This window comes from Xenopus laevis, chromosome 2S (genome assembly GCF_017654675.1).
Source record: "Xenopus laevis strain J_2021 chromosome 2S, Xenopus_laevis_v10.1, whole genome shotgun sequence".
Taxonomy (NCBI): domain Eukaryota; kingdom Metazoa; phylum Chordata; class Amphibia; order Anura; family Pipidae; genus Xenopus; species Xenopus laevis.
This window is the reverse complement of record NC_054374.1, coordinates 7,033,684-7,055,010: the sequence shown is the minus strand read 5'-3', so window position 1 is coordinate 7,055,010 and position 21,327 is coordinate 7,033,684. Positions and strand designations below refer to the sequence as shown.

General features: G+C 42.0%; 1 protein-coding gene across 1 annotated transcript; it reads right to left on the bottom strand.

Annotated features, from left to right (window-relative positions):
• Positions 1-5,107: 5,107 nt before the first annotated feature.
• On the bottom strand, positions 5,108-20,099 carry tax1bp3.S (Tax1 binding protein 3 S homeolog). The gene is given in 5 exon segments (NM_001091908.1): positions 5,108-6,169; positions 6,197-7,419; positions 9,793-9,870; positions 11,184-11,303; positions 20,033-20,099. Coding segments are annotated over 4 exon segments (375 nt in total). The 5' UTR covers positions 20,072-20,099; the 3' UTR covers positions 5,108-6,169; positions 6,197-7,281.
• Between the last annotated feature and the right edge of the window lie 1,228 nt (positions 20,100-21,327).

Below are 21,327 nucleotides of genomic sequence, written 5' to 3'. Positions count from 1 at the left end.
AAACAACCTCAACCTTTATAGCATTCTTATACAGTAGTTTAATTTCCACTCTCTCCAGCTCATTAATACCTTTCTTAAGGACTGGTGCCCAAAAACTGCAATGTATACACAAGGTGAGGCCTTGTCAGGGACCTATAAAGTGGCATAATTATGTTTTCATCTCTCAAGTCAACTTTTATTCACTTTATAAGCCAAACACTGCCTAGAGTTAGTTTGTTGTGCACAAAGCCCACCTCAACAAATTCTTCTCAGTAAAGGAGGCCCCTGGCACACTACTGGAAGTGTATAACCCACATTTACAGTTGTGTTCAGATTTTTTTATATTCAAATCTGACATGGGGTCAATTTCCCAGCTGCCCCAAGTCATGTGACTTGTGCTCTGATTCTTCAGTCACTCTTTACTGCTGTACTGCAAGTTGGAGTGATACCCCTCCCTTTCCCCCCCCCCAGCAGCCAAACAAAAGAACAATGGGAAGGTAACCAGATAACAGCTCCCTCACACAAGATAACAGCTGCCTGGTAGATCTAAGAACAACACTCAATAGTAAAATCCAGGTCCCACTGAGACACATTCAGTTACATTGAGAAGAAAAAACAGCAGCCTGCCAGAAAGCATTTCTCTCCTAAAGTGCAGGCACAAGTCACATGACCAGGGGCAGCTGGGAAATTGACAATATGTCTAGCCCCATGTCAGATTTCAAAATTGAATATAAAAAAATCTGTTTGCTCTTTTGAGAAATGGATTTCAGTGCAGAATTCTGCTGGAGCAGCACTATTAACTGATTCATTTTGAAAAAAACATGTTTTCCGATGACAGGTTCCCTTAAAATGAGAGGTGTAATTGACACCTGTTTTTTTACAGAATGAATGAGGTCACTAATTGAACTCCACACTGCTATGAGTTTGGAACAAGCCTCAATTAATGATTCAATGACAGAATCAGCAGCATTTCATGACTGTAGGTTTTCTACTCCATTACTAGTAAATTATTTACCATGTAGAAATAACTTATTATTCTGAACACAACTGTATGTTATATCTACCAACGTACATTCACTTATCAACACTGAACCTTGTTTTCCAGTTTGTTGCCCAGGTTTCTAACTCAGTCAAGTCACTCTGCAAACTGGCAGAATCCTGCATGAAGCGCATGGGGCACATTTACGAAGCTCGAGTGAAGGATTCGAATGAAAAAAACTTCGAATTTGGTATTTTTTTGGGTATTTCGACCATTGAATAAGCTACTACGACCTTCGACTTCGATTAGAACGATTGGAATTAAAAATCATTCGACTAGTCGATAGTCAAAGTACTGTCTCTTTAAAAAATACTTTGACTACATACTTCGGCAGTTTAAACCTACCGAGGTTCAATGTTAGCCTATGGGGACCTTCCCCAGCACTTTTCTAAGTTTTTTTTTTGATCGAATAAAAATCGTTCAATCGATCGATTAAAATCCTTCGAACGATTTTTATTCGATCGATAGAAGTATTTGCACTAAAATCCTTCAAATTCGAATCGAAGGATTTTACTTTGAGGGTCGATTTCGAGGGTTTATTAACCCTCGAAATTCGACCCTTGATAAATCTGCCCCATAGTTTTGCACATTTTAATATCATGAGCAAACGTAATCACAATGCCCAGCACAAGGCCTGACAGGCCAAACAATTGAAACAGCAAAGAGTGAATAAGAACTGGGGCTGATGCACTGGTAGATATGGGGCATCTTCACACTATATTTTCAATCCTGTCTGTAGTTAAATAACTGGCCTACCCTCAAACTAAAGCCCCACAACAGTTTAGATATAATTCACCTTATTAAAAACCCACACAATCAAAATGAAAAGCCGACAGACATTGAAAGAAATGTAGATTTTATTCAGCAAACGTGTCCACATAGAAAAGCAGAATAACAAATCTTCCCCCTTCCCCAGTAATTTACAAAGTATTAGGGATGCAACGAATCCACTATTTTAGATTCGGCCAAACCCCTGAATCCTTTGTGAAAGATTCGGCCGAATACCAAATCCTAATTTCAAATTAGGGGTGGGAAGGGGAAAACATTTTGTACTTCCTTGTTTTGTGACAAAAAGTCACATGATTTCCCTCCCCGTCCCTAATTTTCATATACAAATTAGGATTCGGTTCGGCCAGGCAGAAGGATCCGGCTGAATCCAAATCCTACTTAAAAAGGCATTATCCTGGATTCAGTGCATCCCTACAAAGTATAAAGACTTTTTGGCACATTAATCAAAGGGAAAGCAGAGGATAAAGAACAAATCCCTGTAAACTACTACTGTAAAGTCAGAATAAAATCTTTGTACATGTAAAAAATGGATTCTTTATTCGACCTGGTGGTATGCTTACTGGGAGTGATTGATGATTTGATACCAACCAACGAGGCTAGAACTCGGTTACACTACCTTACGTTTTATGTAAAAAAAAACAGGGATTATGCACTGGGGACCCCTCCTACCATACCCTTCTGGAGGCAGGTAGACGGAGCTCTACCATTAAATTAACGTATGAAACAAGAGGGCAAATCCAACAAATTGTGCGGGGCCTGGTCTTGGAACACATAAAACCTACATTTATTTGCATTATATCCTCATTTCCACCCAGGCGCTAACAGCGGTTAACAATGTCAGCTATAGACATGACACTGTATCTGCGCCAACGCAAATTGTAACTATTATAATCAATCACAACTGAAAAATGTTTTATGTCTTGTGTTGTTAAAAACAATAAAATTTACCTTTTAAAAAAAAAAAAAAATTGTGATTCTTAAAACTTAAAAACAAGTTGTGTCCAATAAAGCAAAGTTTTGATAGAATTCCATTTATAAAATATTGGATTTTGCCAGTCTGTGTATCTGAAAAACAAAAGTAATGAGCTCTCAGTCATTCAAACCTGATTGCTAGGGTCCTGCACACCTAGCGATGGGGAAAACAAAGGATGGAATTCCCACTTGATGGCCAAACATCTCCAAGTGTGGGGCCTATTTAATGCTTTGTATTCTCAAAAAACGGTCCGCACACACCATTTAATGCCCTTTAGGGCAGAGACAGACGAGAAGATTCGGGGAGATTTAGTTGCCAGCAGAATTCTGCACTGAAATCTGTTTCTCAAAAGATCAAACTGATTTTTTTATATTTCATTTTGAAATCAAACATGGGGCTAGACATATTGTCAGTTTCCCAGCTGCCCCCAGTCATGTGACTTGTGCTCTGATAAACTTCAGTCACTCTTTACTGCTGTACTGCAAGTTGGATAACAGCTGCCTGGTAGATCCAAGAACAGCACTCAATAGTGAGGGCAGAGACACATGCTGCTATTTTTGGAGATTAGTCATCCTGTGGCAGGATGGCACTCGGAACCCTTCGGTTTCCGAAGTCGCCCCACGTTGCCTCACAAGGAAACTTCGGGCAACTACGAAAAACCGAAGCGATCCTAGTGCCGTCCCGCCAGCGATTGAAATTCTAGCCGGTGGGAAGGCAGTTCGGGAGATTAGTAAGCCGAATTAGAAGCGATATGTCGCTGGGCGACTAATCACCCAAAATTATGGAAGCACCGAATACTATTTTGGATTCGACAGAACCCCCGAATCCTTTGTGAAAGATTTGCCCGAATACTGAACCGAATCCTATTTGCAAATGCAAATTAGGGCTGGAAGGGGAAAACATTTTTTACTTCCTTGTTTTGTGAAAAAAAGTCACGTGATTTGCCTCCCAGCCCCTAATTTGCATATGCAGATTCGATTTGGCCAGGCAGAAGGATTCGGCTGAATCCAAATCCTGCTGAAAAAGGCCAAGTCCCAAACTGAATCCTGGATTTGGTGCATCCCTACCCGAAATAGCAGCGTGTCTCTGCCCTAAAATCCAGGTCCCACTGAGACACAGTCAGTTACATTGAGTAGGAGAAACAACAGCCTGCCAGAAAGCAGTTCCATCCTAAAGTGCTGGCTCTTTCTGAAAGCACATGACCAGGCAAAATTACATGAGATGCACCTACACACCAATATTATAACTAAATACACTTGCTGGTTCAGGAATGAAATGTAATATTGTAGAGTGAATTATCTGCAGTGTAATTTAGAAATAAAAACATCATAAAAATCATGACAGAATCCCTTTAATTCAGCTACAAATTGTAACACCGGAGCCCCATATGGAAAAAAAAAAAGCACACAAGCAATTAAAAGGGCTGTTCACCTTTGAGTCAACTCTTCGAATATCGAAGTCGAACGATTTAGCGCTAATCCTACGATCGAACGATTGAAGGATTATTCGTTCGATCGAACGATTAAATCCTTCAAATCGAACGATTCGAAGGATTTTAATACAACGATCGAAGGAATATCCTTCGATCAAAAAAATTCAGGCAAGCCTATGGGGACCTTCCCCATAGGCTAACATTGACTTCGGTAGCTTTTAGCTGCCGAAGTAGGGGGTCGAAGTTTTTCTTAAAGAGACAGTACTTCGATTATCAAATGGTCGAATAGTCGAACGATTTTTAGTTCGAATCGTTCGATTCGTAGGTCGAAGTAGCCCATTCGATGGTCGAAGTAGCCCAAAAAACACTTCGAAATTCAAAGTTTTTTTAATTCGAATCCTTCACTCGAGCTTTGTAAATGTGCCCCTTAATATCATGTAGAGAGTGATGTTCTTATTCCGTTTATTATCTGTGGTTATTTATCTTTTTATTCTCCAGTTTGCAGTTTCAGCAATATTGTTGCTAGGATTCAAGTCACCCTAGCAACAATGCATTAACAAGAGACTGCAACATAAATAGGAGAGGCCCGAGTAGGAAGACGAGTAATAAAAAATGGCATTTACTTTTTAGATGGGGTCACAGACCCCATCTAATACAGTTCTATGAAAGCTTAGCCTGCCAGCAGCATTGTATTCTCCTGTTCTGAACTGTGATTGGTCTAAATGACAGTCAAATGTGTAAGCAGCCACAACCTTACTAGACAAGTTCAGACAATAGACACGTCAGTACAGGAAAATCAATATTCCAGTCTTACTGTTGTAATAATACACATACGGCTTCTGGGAACATTTAACTGGCTCTTGTTCTGCCTGAAGAAGCAAACAGCAGCCTCGCAGTGTTTTACCGTGATCAATAACAGTTTATATTTATTACAAGCCAAGGAATATCATTTGGTCATAAATGTAGAAAAATAAAGCAAAGTACATACAGTACGGTTAAAAGTGGGAATGATACAGTTAAAAGCAGCTAAATGGAGTGGTTTTATATGTACACAAATTAGCACAGGCAGTAGGAATGCACAGAGGCAGATAGAAGGGGACAGGTAGACTTTTTTTGATTGTCTGTGCAGTATATTCCCTGGGCAATCAATAGTTTTTCCTATTAAGGGAGAACCAAACCCAAACGTTAAAAAAACCCTACCCTACATAGACCCCCCTCCACCCCCCCCCAGCCTAAGTGTTACCCCGGGCAAATGCCCCGAACTCTTTGCTTACCCCTCGGTGCAGATTCAGGCATCGGAGTTCACGGGCGCCATCTTCAGCCGCTTCGGTAATCTTCAGAATGAGACTGGCGATTTTGCAATTTTAGTGAGTTTTGGCGCATGCGCAGTTGTCGCTAAACAGAAAATTGCTCCTACTGCGCATGCGCCGCTCTCATTCTGAAGATTACCGAAGAAAAGAAGATGGCTGCTGTGAAGTCCGCTGGACAGAATCTGCACGGAGGGTTAAATAAAGACTTAGGGGCTTTTGTCCGGGGTAACACTTAGGCTGGTGGGCGGGGGGGGGGGGTCTATGTAGGGTAAGGTTTTTTCTAACTTTTGGGTTTGCGTCTCCTTTAACCACACACCCCAAAACCTCAGTACTAGATTTTTAAGCCCTTAATAGAGACGTATACCCTACAATGTAAAATTGCTCTTCTGAACACTTTTCTAATGAATCTATAATATATATTTTTTTTTCTTAGATGTCATGGTATCAGCAGTTTATACACTGCCAATATCAGAGTGCCCACTGCTGTTTCTGCCTTGGAACAAAAAGTTTACTTTACTGAAGCATGAAGGATCTCCTGGTACTTCCTTGCTCAGTTCTATCTCTCAGTATGGCAACAGGGATAGAATAAAACTATCTCCATAGCTACGCATTTCGGGCCACATGGGACCGTCATCAGAAAAAAAAAATATATATATATATATATATATATATATATATATATATATATATATGTATGTAGAAGGGCTGTGGCACACACTTACTGAGGCAACAAACCCAGGTGCTAGTCAGAAAAAAAACCATATATTCATGATGAAAGCTGACGCACACTGGGATTTATCAAAAATAAAACTTATTTTATTGGATCGACGTTTCGGTCCACACACGGACCTTTATCAAGATGATCTTGATAAAGGTCCGTGTGTGGACCGAAACGTCGATCCAATAAAATAAGTTTTATTTTTGATAAATCCCAGTGTGCGTCAGCTTTCATCATGAATATATATATATATATATATATATATATATATATATATATATATATATATATATATATATATATATATATATATATATATATATATATATATATATATATATATATATATATATATATATATATATATATATGGGTATATCCCGTTTAAAGGGATCCTCTATGTGAAGTGCATGTACAAATATGGTCGTGTAATCATTTTAGTAATCCAGCAGATTTTACTGTAATTAGAGGCAGAGACACACAGTTCAGGCAGTATAGCTGATGACAGTCCTTGTGATTAATTGGGTCAGGCAACAATGACTTAATACAAGAGACTTTTCTCAATACGACAATAAATCTGCCAGTGACACAGAGACTTTTGATTAATTTGTTGAATTGTATAAAATGCACTCCCTGTATTGCGGGTGCTCCCATAGCAGTAACTTAAAACCTGAAAATGATATTAAAAATAAAAAAAAGAGCTGGAGATGGCATTGGGGAGGCCACTTGGTATGGATCATCTTTATTTTAATGCTAGGCTACACAGACACCAGCTTTATCTTTGCTATGGAATGATTTGTGCTTTTCTACAACAAAGATAAGTCAGGTGCAGGTTTAGGTTTTTGGATACCAGGCACATAAGAATATTTTTGGTTTTTCTTGCTGCGGAATGACCAGTAGATTGGGAGGTACAAAAAGGACCAGGCAACCAATAGGTTGTCAATGTGCTGCTGGTGTGTGTAATACAAGGGTGTATTAAATGTGTCCATTTAATACACCTGTGTAGCTAAGAAGAGATTCCGACTGTAGGGAATGTGATGCTTAGGGTCTCATGGACTGTCTCACAGCCTCTTGCAAGGACTTTCTTGTCACCAGCAGCCGGACGACTTCTTCATTCTTCTTGGTGAGACGTTTCCTTGCCTGGTCGTGCGTTACCATAGTCATGTCCCATCCATTCACCTGAAATAAACGTATAAATAATATATACAATGTAAATAAATGGAGGGACAGTGCACAAGGGACCCACCCTGGCATTCAGAAGGAAAAATCTGGGATTATCAGATGCCAGGAGAACTATCCCTGCCTGAATGTGTAGAAATTAAAAGGGTCGTTCATCTTTAAAGGGGACCTGTCACCTTAAGAAATAATTCCAAATTCTATTTTATAATATTAGTCAAGCAAATAAAAAAAAAATGTAAATCTTGTTTTTTTTATTTGTCTTGGAATTCACAATCACAGCAAGTAGGCAGCAGCCATTTTGTTTACACTGTTATTAAAGGGATCCTGTCATCGGAAAACATGTTTTTTTCAAAACACATCAGTTAAAAGTGCTAATCCAACAGCATTCTGCACTGAAATCCATTTCTCAAAAGAGCAAACAGATTTTTTTATATTTAATTTTGAAATCTGACATGGGGCTAGACAGTCATTTGCCCCCAGTCATGTGACTTGTGCCTGCACTTTAGGAGAGAAATGCTTTCTGGCAGGCTGCTGTTGGTTTTCCTTCTCAATGTAACTGAATGTGTCTCAGTTAGGGTTGCCACCTTTTCTGGAAAAAAACACCGGCCTTCCTATATATTTATCTTTTTTCCATATTAATAACATTGGGATCAGCCATCATTTTTACTGGCCAGGCCGGTAAAATACCGGCCAGGTGGCATCCCTAGTCTCAATGGGACATGGGTTTTTACTATTGAGTGTTGTTCTTAGATCTACCAGGCAGCTGTTATCTTGTGTTAGGGAGCTGCTATCTGGTTACCTTCCCATTGGTCTTTTGTTTGGCTGCTGGGGGGAAAGGGAGGGGGTGATATCACTCTAAAGGTGGCCATAGATGCAAAGATCCACTCGTTTGGCGATGTTACCAAACGAGCGGATCTTTCCCCAGTATGCCATTAACAGGCATGGCTATATCGGGGGTAATCTGATTGTTCGGCCGTATGGCCGAACGATCAGATTACGATGTGCCATGAGCTCCGGCGGGATCGGTCGGGTCAAAATCAAACCTGACCGATCGACCAAACGACCGATCTCTGCCGGACGAAAGATGTCGGCACACGCCACACACGATCCGAAAATCGTACGAATCCTCGATTCGTACGATCGGATCTGTGTGTCTATGGCCACCTTAACTTGCAGTAAAGAGTGATTGAAGTTTATCAGAGCACAAGTCACATGACTTGGGACAGCTGGGAAATTGACAATATGTCTAGCCCCATGTCAGATTTCAAAATTGAATATAAAAAAAATCTGTTTGCTCTTTTGAGAAATGGATTTCAGTGCAGAATTCTGCTGGAGCAGCACTATTAACTGATTCATTTTGAAAAAAAAAAAGTTTTTCCCATGACAGTATCCCTTTAAGGCAAGCTTTGCATCATGCACCACATATTATTTATGTGTGGTGTGCAGTGTGGGGCACCCGATGCTCATGCCCTGGCTACACAACTAGATGGTGAGGAGGAAGGGAGAATGTGGGGAGAGCAGTGACATGGAATGGAAAGTGGTATAGAGGAGGGGCAGGCAATGTGATTAACAGCTGAGGACTTTTAAACACGTTTATAATAGGTATGGATGTTTTAATGTTTTAATAGAAAAAATAATTTGGATTTCATCTTTAATTTAAAAAGGACTTTTATAATACAGATTGTTATGGGTGACAGATCCCCTTTAAATTAATTTTTAGTATGAGGTAGAGAGTGATAAAACAAATTTCAATCGGTTTTCATTTTTCATTATTTGTGGTTTTTGAGTCGTTTAGCTTTTTATTCAGCAGCTCTCCAGTTTGCAATTTCAGCAATCTGGTTGCTAAGGTCCAAATTACCCCAGCAACCATGCATTTATTTGAATAAGAAAGTGGAATATGAATAGGAGAGGCCTGAATAGAATGAGAAGTTATAGAAAATGTCTAACAATACATTCGTAGCTATACAAAGCATTTGTTTTTTGGATGGGGTCAGTGACCCCCATTTGAGAGCTGGAAAAAGAGAGTCAGAAGAGGAAGGCAAATAACTCAAAACTAAAAAAGAAAACTGAAGGCCTATTGAAAAGTTGTTTAGAGTTAGCCATTCTAAAACATACAGTTAACTTAAAGGTAAACCATACCGTTTATACCCAGTAGCGTTTGTTGAGGGGGGCGGGCCCTGGTGCGCGACGGGCCCCGCCCCCTCTGTACGGCCGCATTTGGCCGAGTTTTCAATGGCGAATGGACTGCCGGGGGGCCTTGAGGGGGTGCGGGCCCTGGTCCGCTCGCACCCCCTGCTCCCCCGGTAGTTCCACCAATGTTTATACCCCAGGGCACATGCAATGGCCAGTTGCCAGGCATTGATTGACAGTTACCTGCATTATTTTGTCTCCAGTCTGAAGTCCAGCCACCTCTGCAGGGCCTCCCTCTGTTACTCGTGTGACATAGATACCCTGGAAGTATCAAGTAATGTTTACATGATTTTCTAGTAGACTTAAGGTATGAAGATCTAAATAACAGAAAGATCCATTATCTAGAAACCCCAAGGTCCTGACCATTCTGGATAACAGGTCCCATACATGTACTACAATAGGGTTTTAAAATATGGCATTTATTCTACACCTTTTTGGCGTAAAAACGCTTTATTACACATGTCCATAACATAGCTCTTTTAGGTGCTAATTTGCAACAGTACTGGTACCAGTAGCTTCCAATTTAGTAAATTATTTTTACTAAAAAGTTAAAAACTTAAAGAAGAACTAAATCTAACTAAAGAAGTAGGTAGAAATGTTGTACATTATGTTTTGTGCCTCTGTACCAGCCCAAGGCAACCACAGCCCTTTAGCAGTAAAGATCCGTGTCTCCAAAGATGCCCCAGTAGCTCCCCATCTTCTTTTCTGCTGATTCACTGCACATGCTCTGTGCTGCTGTCACTTACTGAGCTTAGGGACCCACTCACAATATACAGTACACATAGAATAGAAATGTCACAATATAAGGCTGATTAGTAATTAATACACATAATTACTACATGGCAGCACAGAAACCAGTGCAATTAGCATCAGAATTGAATAATCAGCAAACCTGTAGCATCAGCTTATATTACAGCCAGGGAAGCTCATTTTCTGCTGGATAATTAGTGACGAGCCCTAAGCTTAGCTTCTCAACAGCCAATCAGAGCCCACTGAGCATGTGAGTGTCACAGACACTTTCCAAGATGGTGACCCCCTGTGACAAGTTTGAAGTCCTGGATCATTGCTGCTATTGACAAGCTGAAACTTTAGCCTCGTGCAATAAGTTCACTATATAAAATATGCCATTTTATGTCATATTCATTGTTAGGGTTTAGTTTTCCTTTAAGGAAACTTCTGATTGCTACAGGTAACTGCACTGACTCATATCAGCACCAATGTCAATAAATTCGCCACAAAAGATTCATACTTAAAGCAACAGCAATGCTACAAATCAATTTGTTTTCACTGCTTTTAAAGCTAATTTCTAGGGGGGGGGGGGTGTTCTGGTTTTCAACCATTTCAGGGCCACGGATTGTAGATTCTATGACCTGAAGAGCCTCCAAGGGAAAATCATCAGCTTCTACAGCAGGTTCTCTATCTCTGCTTCTTGCCCCGACACCTAAGCTAATTAGGAGAGTAAAGGAACACCCACCCATGGGCGTGGCCCAGCAGAAATGACATCTTTGCAACTGCCTGTACATGCTCAGCTGACTCACAAATACCATTACTAAGTCCCAAGGAGAAGTTCCAACCTTGTCGGTCTTGTCCTCCGAGAAGGGGTTCTGTCCCGAGTCCTGGTCGATTCCTCCGCCAATGCTGAAGCCAAGGATCAGATTATCCCCTTGGTGCAATTTATGGATTTCGACCCGTTGCTGTAGAGAAACAGGAATGGATATAAAGTTACAAGACAAGTAGTAAAATGTAATTTATCCTTTGGGCATCCCATAAACCCAGAATAGCGGTAAAAGTCCCTTTTATTTGCTGCTCCTGTGACTACCAGGGCCGGATTTCACCCCGGGGGTGCCCAGAAGCTAGTTACCAGAACAGGGATTCTGTCATGATTTTTATGATGTAGTTTTTATTTCTAAATGACACTGTTTACACTGCAAATAATTCACTGTACAATATAAAATGTCATTCCTGAACCAGCAAGTGTATTTAGTTGTAATATTGGTGTGTAGGTGCATCTCAGCTCATTTTGCCTGGTCATGTGATTTCAGAAAGAGCCAGCACTTTAGGATGGAACTGCTTTCTGGCAAACTGTTGTTTCTCCTACTCAATGTAACTGAATGTGTCTCAGTGGGACCTGGATTTTAGGGCAGAGACAAACGCTGCTATTTCGGGTAGGGATGCACCGAATCCAGGATTCGGTTTGGGATATGGCCAGGATTCGGCCTTTTTCAGCAGGATTTGGATTCGGCCGAATCCTTCTGCTCTGCCAAACCGAATCTGCATATGCAAATTAGGGGCTGGGAGGGAAATCGCGTGACTTTTTTCACAAAACAAGGAAGTAAAAAATGTTTTCCCCTTCCCGCCCCTAATTTTCATATGCAAATTTGGATTTGTTCAGTAACTTGACTGAATGTGTCTCAGTGGGACCTGGATTTTACTATTGAGTGCTGTTCTTAGATCTACCAGGCAGCTGTTATCTTGTGTTAGGGAGCTGCTATCTAGTTACCTTCCCATTGTTCTGTTGTTTGGCTGCTGGGGGGAAAGGAGGGGGTGATATCACTCCAACTTGCAGTACAGCAGTAAAGAGTGACTAAAGTTTATCAGAGCACAAGTCACATGACTGGGGGCAGCTGTGAAACTGACAATATGTCTAGCCCCATGTCAGATTTCAAAATTAAATCTAAAAACATCTGTTATCTCTTTTGAGAAACGGATTCACTGCAGCACTATTAACTGATGCGTTTTGAAAAACATTTTTTTCCCCATGAAAATATCCCTTTAATTTATGCCGCCCTAGGCCCAGATCCTAGGCCCTAGGACTAGAGCAAAATAAATTGCTTGACCATGCTTTGGCTAAAGACAGTCCCCAGAACCAGGGCTTTGGAGTCAGAACATTAATCCTTATTGACTGACTACTGAGTTCATGGTATTGTATTTAATGTTATAAGGAGGCGGAGTCTGTACATCACCAAAACAGGTGCTCTGCCCCAAGCCTTCAGTATAAGGGAGCGGACATCACCGTATTGGTTTTAGGGTAGACACGCAAAGAGCAATCCTCCAGGCAGTTGCAGTAAAATGGTCTTTATTGAAGTACAAGTATGGATTACAGCCTTACGCGTTTTGTGTTCTCACAACACTTAGTCATAGGCTAAAGATATTTCAACTCTTATCCACCAATCACATTTGTACTTGAATTAACCAATCAAGGGGGTATTACAAAAGATCCTACTAATCTAAATGGTGCTTGTGTTAAAAATGGGGAGGCTAGCACTGTCTGTCCTTTTCCCTCCCCTCCCCATTTTTAACCCAAGAACCATTTAGGTTGCTAGGATCTTTTGTAATACTCTCTAGATTGGTTAATTCAAGTACAAATGTGATTGGTGGATAAGAGTTGAAATATTTTGTCTGTGCAATTTACCGGTAGCCTATGTTGTGAGAACACGAAACGCGTAAGGATGTCACCCATGCTTGTACTTCAATAAAGACCTTTTTACTGCCTGGAGGACTGCTCTGAGTGCCTAACGAGTGATGTTTGGGCCGGCCCAATACCTGCAAGACCCGCGGGTTCTGGCCGTCCTCGCACCCCCATTTGCCACCTTACACTGCCGACTTCCAGTTTTATAGCCGTGTGCCTGCTCGCCCCACCCCTTTTGTGACATCATCAGTGGGTCGGCGATGGTCTATAAAAGGAAGTCGGGCTCGGGTGGAGGGAGGGCGGATATTGGGCAGGTGCGGCGAAAAACCTGACCCGCACATCACTAGTGCCTACCCTACAAACAATATAGAAAAATATAACTGCTCAATTAAAAAAAGCTTGACCGCAAATCTTTAAAGAATCCGCAAGGAGTTTGTGGAAGGCTGCTTTGGCCCACTGCAGTTTTGGAGAGTTCCCCAGATATGTGTTTCTATGCACAACATGCCAAACAGTCATGACTCATTGGTTAAACATCTCAGGATCTGGCTCAGTCCAACAGAAACTCAGATACGTCTTTATCACTTGGCCTTTAACTGGGACTGTCACACATTCCTCCTGTATCTGTGCCGTCTCTTTCAGACAGGGGCCGCATTCCTGTAAGAACTTATTCTATTCTTCTACAACAACACTGCTAGATAGAGACACAGTGAACCCACTGCGAGTACAGTTATAACAGGTGAACATTTATAGCCATAATAAAATAATAAAAATTCAATATATACCTGCTGTGCCCAATATAAAGGCCATTAAAAGTCCAGCCAACCCACAGAATTGATGCAATATGTTGATCATTTTTGATCCAAGAAAGAAGACCTAAAGATGCGGCCTCCTGAAAACCCTTTGGCTGCAATAGGGCGGCTATTAGGGCAACGGAATGGGGAAAATATGTAATTATAACAGTACTACTATAGTTTATATAAACAAGCCTCTGTGTAGCCATGGGGGCAGCCATTCAAGCTCAATATACACAGTAGATAACAGATAAGTACTACTATAATTTATACAAACAAACTGCTGTGTAGCCATGGGGGCAGCCATTCAAGCACAGGATACACAGTAGATAACAGATAAGTACTACTATAGTTTATACAAACAAACTGCTGTGTAGCCATGGGGGCAGCCATTCAAGCACAGGATACACAGTAGATAACAGAGAAGTACTACTATAGTTTATATAAACAAGCTGCTGTGTAGCCATGGGGGCAGCCATTCAAGCACAGGATACACAGTAGATAACAGATAAGTACTACTATAGTTTATATAAACAAGCTGCTGTGAAGCCATGGGGGCAGCCATTCAAGCACAGGATACACAGTAGATAACAGATAAGTACTACTATAGTTTATATAAACAAGCTGCTGTGTAGCCATGGGGGCAGCCATTCAAGCACAGGATACACAGTAGATAACAGATAAGTACTACTATAGTTTATACAAACAAACTGCTGTGTAGCCATGGGGGCAGCCATTCAAGCACAGGATACACAGTAGATAACAGATAAGTACTACTATAGTTTATACAAACAAACTGCTGTGTAGCCATGGGGGCACCCATTCAAGCACAGGATACACAGTAGATAACAGATAAGTACTACTATAGTTTATATAAACAAGCTGCTGTGTAGCCATGGGGGTAGCTTCTGAACAAAAAGCAAAATAACTCAAAAACGACAAAAGATACAAAATGAAAACCAATTGCAAATTCTTTCAGAATATCACTCTGTACAGACTCAATGCAGTCTTTCAAGGTAGAGTCTTTCATGGGTCTGATTGGGGAGAACCGCGCCCAACCTAGACCTGCAACTATCACCCAGCTGAACTCGCTTACCAAACCACACCCACAAGTGTTTACTTACCACCTGACCCAGGGAGCCACACAACAGGGAGTGATGTCACCATGGACTAGATATGAGGTCAGAAGTGAATCAACCAGGTAAAGGAACAACAATTTCAGGGCAAGCGAGAGAGGGATAGACCCACTGCTGAATTGGATACTCATATAGGAAATTTCTATCCAAAACCCGACCGCTTTAGGGTGGTAGCACACGCTCAGATTCGGGGTAGATTAGTCACCCAGCGACAAATCTTCTCTTCTTCGGGTGACTAATCTCCCCCCGAAATGCCTTACCAAAGGCAAGAATATGAATCACCGGCGGGATGACATACGAATTGCTTTGGATTTCTGAAGTCTACCGAACTCCGGGTTCGAAAATGTATGCCATCCCGCCGGTGATTCACATTCTTTTCAGGGAGATTGAGTCACCCGAGAAGATTTGTCGCTGGGTGACTAAACTCCCCCGAATCTTAAAGGAAAACTATACCCCCAAAATGAATACTTAATCAACAGTTTATATCATATTAAAGAATCTTACCAAACTGGAATATATATTTAAGTAAATCTTGCCCTTTTACATCTCTTGTCTTGAACCACCATTTTGTGATGGTCTGTGTGCTGCCTCTGAGATCACCTGACCAGAAATACTGCAGCTCTAACTGTAACAGGAAGAGATCACATGACCAGAAATACTGCAGCTCTAACTGTAACAGGAAGAGATCACCTGACCAGAAATACTGCAGCTCTAACTGGAACAGGAAGAGATCACCTGACCAGAAATACTGCAGCTCTAACTGTAACAGGGAGAGATCACCTGACCAGAAATACTGCAGCTCTAACTGTAACAGGAAGAGATCACCTGACCAGAAATACTGCAGCTCTAACTGTAACAGGAAGAAGTGTGGAAGCAAAAGACACAACTCTGTCTGTTAATTGGCTCATGTGACCTAACATGTATGGTTTGTTTGTGTGCACCGTGAATCCTACAATCCCAGGGGGCGGCCCTTATTCTTTAAAATGGGAATTTTCTATTTATGATTACCCAATGGCACATACTACTGGAAAAGTATATTATTATGAATATGGTTTATTTACATGCCACCACCTTACGGGTATTTCACGGTACCCGACCCACTGCAAGTCTTTACTCCAAGAGCTTCCATGGTCCAAGAGCTCAGAAAACTCTTTTGTATATAAGATAATAGGCCCTCTGGGGAGAGCATTGCCTTCTCCCAAGAGATAAAGGTGTAGGTAACAGGGTGTAACCCTTAAACAAACACACAAGGGAAAGTGACACACCAGAGACCTCTGACCTGCTTTTATATGAGTCACACAAACAATGCTAGTGTAAGGGCAGAGACAGACGCAAGGATTCTTGGAGATTCCCGGTGACTTATTGCCTCTTATTCGGGCGACTAATCACCCCTAAAAGCCTTCCCGTCGGCTAGAATCTAAATTGACGGCGGATGGCAGTCGGATCAATTTGTTTTCCGAAGTCGCCTCACGAGGAAACTTCGGGTGACTTCAGAAAACTAAGCTCTCCGAACGCCAAACCCTGCCAGTGATTTTGTTTCTAGCCGGCAGGAAGGCTTTTAGGGGGAGATTTAGTCGCCCAAAGAAGAGGCAATTAGTTGCCGGGCGACTAAATCTCTCCGAATCTTCACGTCTGTCTCTGTGCACATGCTATGGCACTAATCTGTGCGAATATTTTGTAAGGACAAAGGATACAAATTGTAGCAAAAATACACCTCCCCACCCGCCATTTTTCTAAGCTTTTCACACTGCTCTATTTATAATCTCACCAAACAGTTTTCAAAAATAATCTAGGCAGGAAAAAATGTAACCAAGAAATATGCAGGGAAAAAATCATATGTAAAACAAAATTGATTATATTTTTTAAAATGGCCTTAAAGCGGTGGTTCACCTTTAATTTAACTTTTAATGTGCTGAATGGCCAATTCTAGAAACCTTTTCCATTGGTCTGCATTATTTATTTTTTTGTTGTTGTTTTTTTTTTTTTAATTATTTGCCTTCTTATAACTCTTTACAGCTTTCAAATGGGGGTCACTGACCCCATCTAACAAATAAAATGCTCTGAAAGGCTAAAAATTGTTATTGCTACTTCCTATTACTCGTCTTTCTATTCAGGCCTCTCCTATTCATAGTCCAGTCACTTATTCAAATCAATGCATCGTTGCTAGGGGAATTTGGACTCTAGCAACTAGATTGCTGCAATTGCAAACTGGAGAGCTGCTGAATAAAAAGCTAAATAACCCAAAAACCACAAAAAAATAAAAAATGAATAGCAACTGCAACATTGCCTCAGAATAACACTATCTACAACATACTAAAAGTTTAAGGTGAACAACCTGTTTAAAACATGGATTTACATTTAATGAATGTTTTTCTTGGCCTTTGTGACCTTAAGGTTATTATATACACAAAGGCTAATGAAGGGCCGTAGAGCTGTAGAGCTCACAACAATGCCTATAATTACAGGCCGAAGGCCCAAGGATATAGGTTACCCCTATCTGACCAAATTGTAGTAAAGTGGATAATGAGCATTGCCCGTCATTAACAAACCTGGGGCTTAGCTCGGCTTCTGATTTGCTGAAATCTGCAGGTCTCTGAGCAACACCCCAAACCAAGACCATTGCTACCTATTTCCATTGACCCAGGGGATATGTATTTAGGGTAGGGACACACTGGGCGATTTGGGGAGATTTAGTCGCCTGGCGACTAATCGCAGCGACTTTTCTCGCCGAATGCCTCCCCTCACTCTGCGCCTGGATAAAATGAAAAGTCGTTTTCCGAAGTCGCCCGAAGTTGCCTCACGAGGAAACTTCGGGCGACTTCGGAAAACGAATCGCCGCGTGTGATTAGCGCAGGCGATTTTTCATTTTAGCCAGGCGCAGAGCGAGGGGAGGCATTCGGGGAAGATTGGTCGTGGAAAGTCGCGGCGATTAGTCGCCAGGCGACTAAATCTCCCCAAATCGCCCACTGTGTCCCAGCCCTTAGTGTACATTACTTTGCCCCTAGCACAAAATTGCGACCTTCACTGGGACAAGACAAAACACATTCAAAGCCCTTCACTCCTCTGCTTCTCACTACATTTCTTCTCCTGTCTCACTATATGTTCCCGGTCGTCTTCTCTGCTCTTCTTAGAGCCCCGTCTCTTCACACCATCCACTGCCCCCTCTCATCTCAAACCCTTCTATCTTGCTGCTCCTTCCCTCTGGAATTCCATCCCTCAATTCCTCTATAATGAATACTCTCTCAATCTCTTCAAGAGAAAACTAAGAGCCCACCTTTTGGAGCACTAGAACATTAGCCTAGCCGATTCAGCAGCTTATCTGCCCACGTGTGAGGGCTCCAGACGGCTCCTTCCGATCAATATCAGGCCAAAAATCGGCCAAGTTTGATTTTTTTGTACGATCCAGGACCACATCGGCTAGTTGATGCGGTCCTGCGACCTGTCGGAGCCCATTAGTAGTATTGTAATCCGATCGTTCGGATTCATCCCATATTGCAATTAGATATTGTATATTTAATTGCATATAATATATGGATTTTTATTTTTTTTGCCTGACTATGAAGTAGGTGGAGTTATGCCCCAAGGTGGGTGATCACATCACTTTCAATGTTGTAAACCGGACGGAAAGTTTTGATGTCTATTTCAAAACCACACTGGTGGCAACACTCTCTCTTATCTATATTCCGCCTGATGAGTAAGCCCAATCCTTTAATTACAGATATGGGATCTACTGTATTATACAGAAATCAGTTATCCAGAAAGCTCTTAAATACAGCAATGCTAATTTAGAAAAACGATTTCTTATTTTTGATTGATTTGATTTTATATTTTTGTTTCTGTAATAAGACATTAAAGGGATACTGTCATGGGAACAAATGAATGAGTTAATAGTGCTGCTCCAGCAGAATTCTGCACTGAAATCCATTTCTCAAAAGAGCAAACAGATTTTTTTATATTCAATTTTGAAATCTGACATGGGGCTAGACATTTTGTCAATTTCCCAGCTGCCCCAAGTCATGTGACTTGTGCTCTGATAAACTTCAATCACTCTTTACTGCTGTACTGCAAGTTGGAGTGATATCACCCCTCCCTTTCCCCCCCCAGCAGCCAAACAAAAGAATAATGGGAAGGTAACCAGATAGCAGCTCCCTAACACAAGATAACAACTGCCTGGTAGATCTAAGAACAACACTCAATAGTAAAAACCCATGTCCCACTGAGACACATTCAGTTACATTGAGAAGGAAAAACAGCAGCCTGCCAGAAAGCATTTCTCTCCTAAAGTGCAGGCACAAGTCACATGACTGGGGGCAGCTGGGAAATTGACAAAATGTCTAGCCCCATGTCAGATATTCAAAATTGAATATAAAAAAATCTGTTTGCTCTTTTGAGAAATGGATTTCAGTGCAGAATTCTGCTGGAGCAGCACTATTAACTGATTCATTTTGAATTTTTTTTTTCCCATGACAGTATCCCTTTAACCTCACTAAATAATTCATTTATTGGCCAGACTAGTGTTTGGTTTTCACAAGGCTGGAAACCGAACAGAAATTTGACCCGAACAGGCCTCAGAAAAACGCAAGTGTTTGGGTCAAAACCGAATAGGCGGCCACTCTAATTACACTACAGTACAGGGGAGCAGGGGGGATTGAGGAGGAAAGACAGTAGAAAGAACATTGGGGCTCATTTATTAACACTGGGCAAATGTGCCCATGGGCGGTTACCTATAGCAACCAATCAGATTGCTGCATTCACTGTTCTTCTTGCAGCTGGCCTTAAAAAGCGAATCACTGATTGGTTGCTATAGGTAACAGCCCATAGACACATTTGCCCAGTGTTAATAAATGAGGAAAGTTACAGGACAATGAGGGAAGCGCTCGAGTATAAAATACAGCGGAAAGACTTGGGGTTGGTGAAGTTTAGCGGCTGAGGGACAGAACACAAAGTCTGAATCCAGAAATAGAAGGTAGGAAGGGAGTGTGAGCTCATAGCGCAGGGAAAGTAGAACAAAAGGGAGGTATAGACCGCGCTAAAGCAGAAATGGGCCTCAGAGAGCAGCACCTCCCCGATAATAAAGCCAAACTCACCACCACAGCAGAAACCGGCTGCCCCGGGATGTAAGACATGGCTCCGACCTCACTCCGGAAACACCCGAGCAGCACAAACTATCGCCGGGCCTCAGCCACGCCCACTCCTGAAGGATAAAGGCTCCTCCCTCAGACTAAACTTCACGCGTCAGGCCACGCCTCCTTATTAATATTAAACACACACACCCACTTACTCCCCTCCCAGCAATGCTCTCAGTACAATACCGCAGCGCAGACCTGCCACTCATAGAACTTTGTATAGAACATCCGATACGGCTCGAACAACTGCCACATTCTCTGTTCCCTTCAGTTATAGGAATGCTGGGAAATGTAGTCCGTAACGATTAGCAGCAGAGTATGGTCACGTGATTTATTATGGCGGGGAGAGTGAATTTATTGGTTCATTGTGTGTGTGAGAGACTTCCCACTGACTCACTCACAGGGGCGATTCTGGCCCCTCCACTGCCTGAGGCAGCAGACGTTGCTGCTGCCCCCCCTCCCCCGGAAATTAGCTCTTAAGGTACCAGGAGCAGCATTTTTGCTGCCCCTGGTACCTAGTGGGGCGCTGCCGCCTGAGGCGACAGCCTCAACTCGCCTCATTGGCGAAGCACCCCTGCTCACTCACCTGATGTTACACTGGGCTCCTCCCCAGGGGCTTCTGTGATCATATCCTTCTATTTTACACTTACTATATGTACACTTATTATATGTACACAGTGGCGGAACTACCAGGGGAGCAGGGGGTGCGAGCGGCCCAGGGCCCGCACCCCCTCAGGGCCCCCGACAGCGCTGCGCGTCCCACACCAGGGCCCGCCCCCCTCTAGTTACGATACTGTATGTACACTTACTATATGTACACTTACTATATGTACACTTACTATATGTACACTTACTATATGTCGCTTACTATATGTACACTTACTATATGTACACTTACTATATGTACACTTACTATATGGTCTGTAAAGGGATACATTTGTGATTGTAAACTCCAGCTCTCATATCATCTATATGTCTGTCTCTCATCTAAAGGTGGCTATATACGGAGAGATCCACTCGTTTGGTGATGTCGCCAAACGAGCGGATCTCTCCCCACAGGCCTGGACTGGCAATCTGTGGGTTCTGGCAAATGGCAGAAGGGCTGCTGTAAGATGCCATAGAAAGTGACCATTAAATGGGCTGGTGGGGGGTTGTTTGGGCCTCTATGTAGTAGGAATGGCAGGGCCTATTTTGAATCCCAGTCCAGTCCTGTCTCCCCGATATGCCCACCTTGAGGTGGGCAATATCGGACTGAT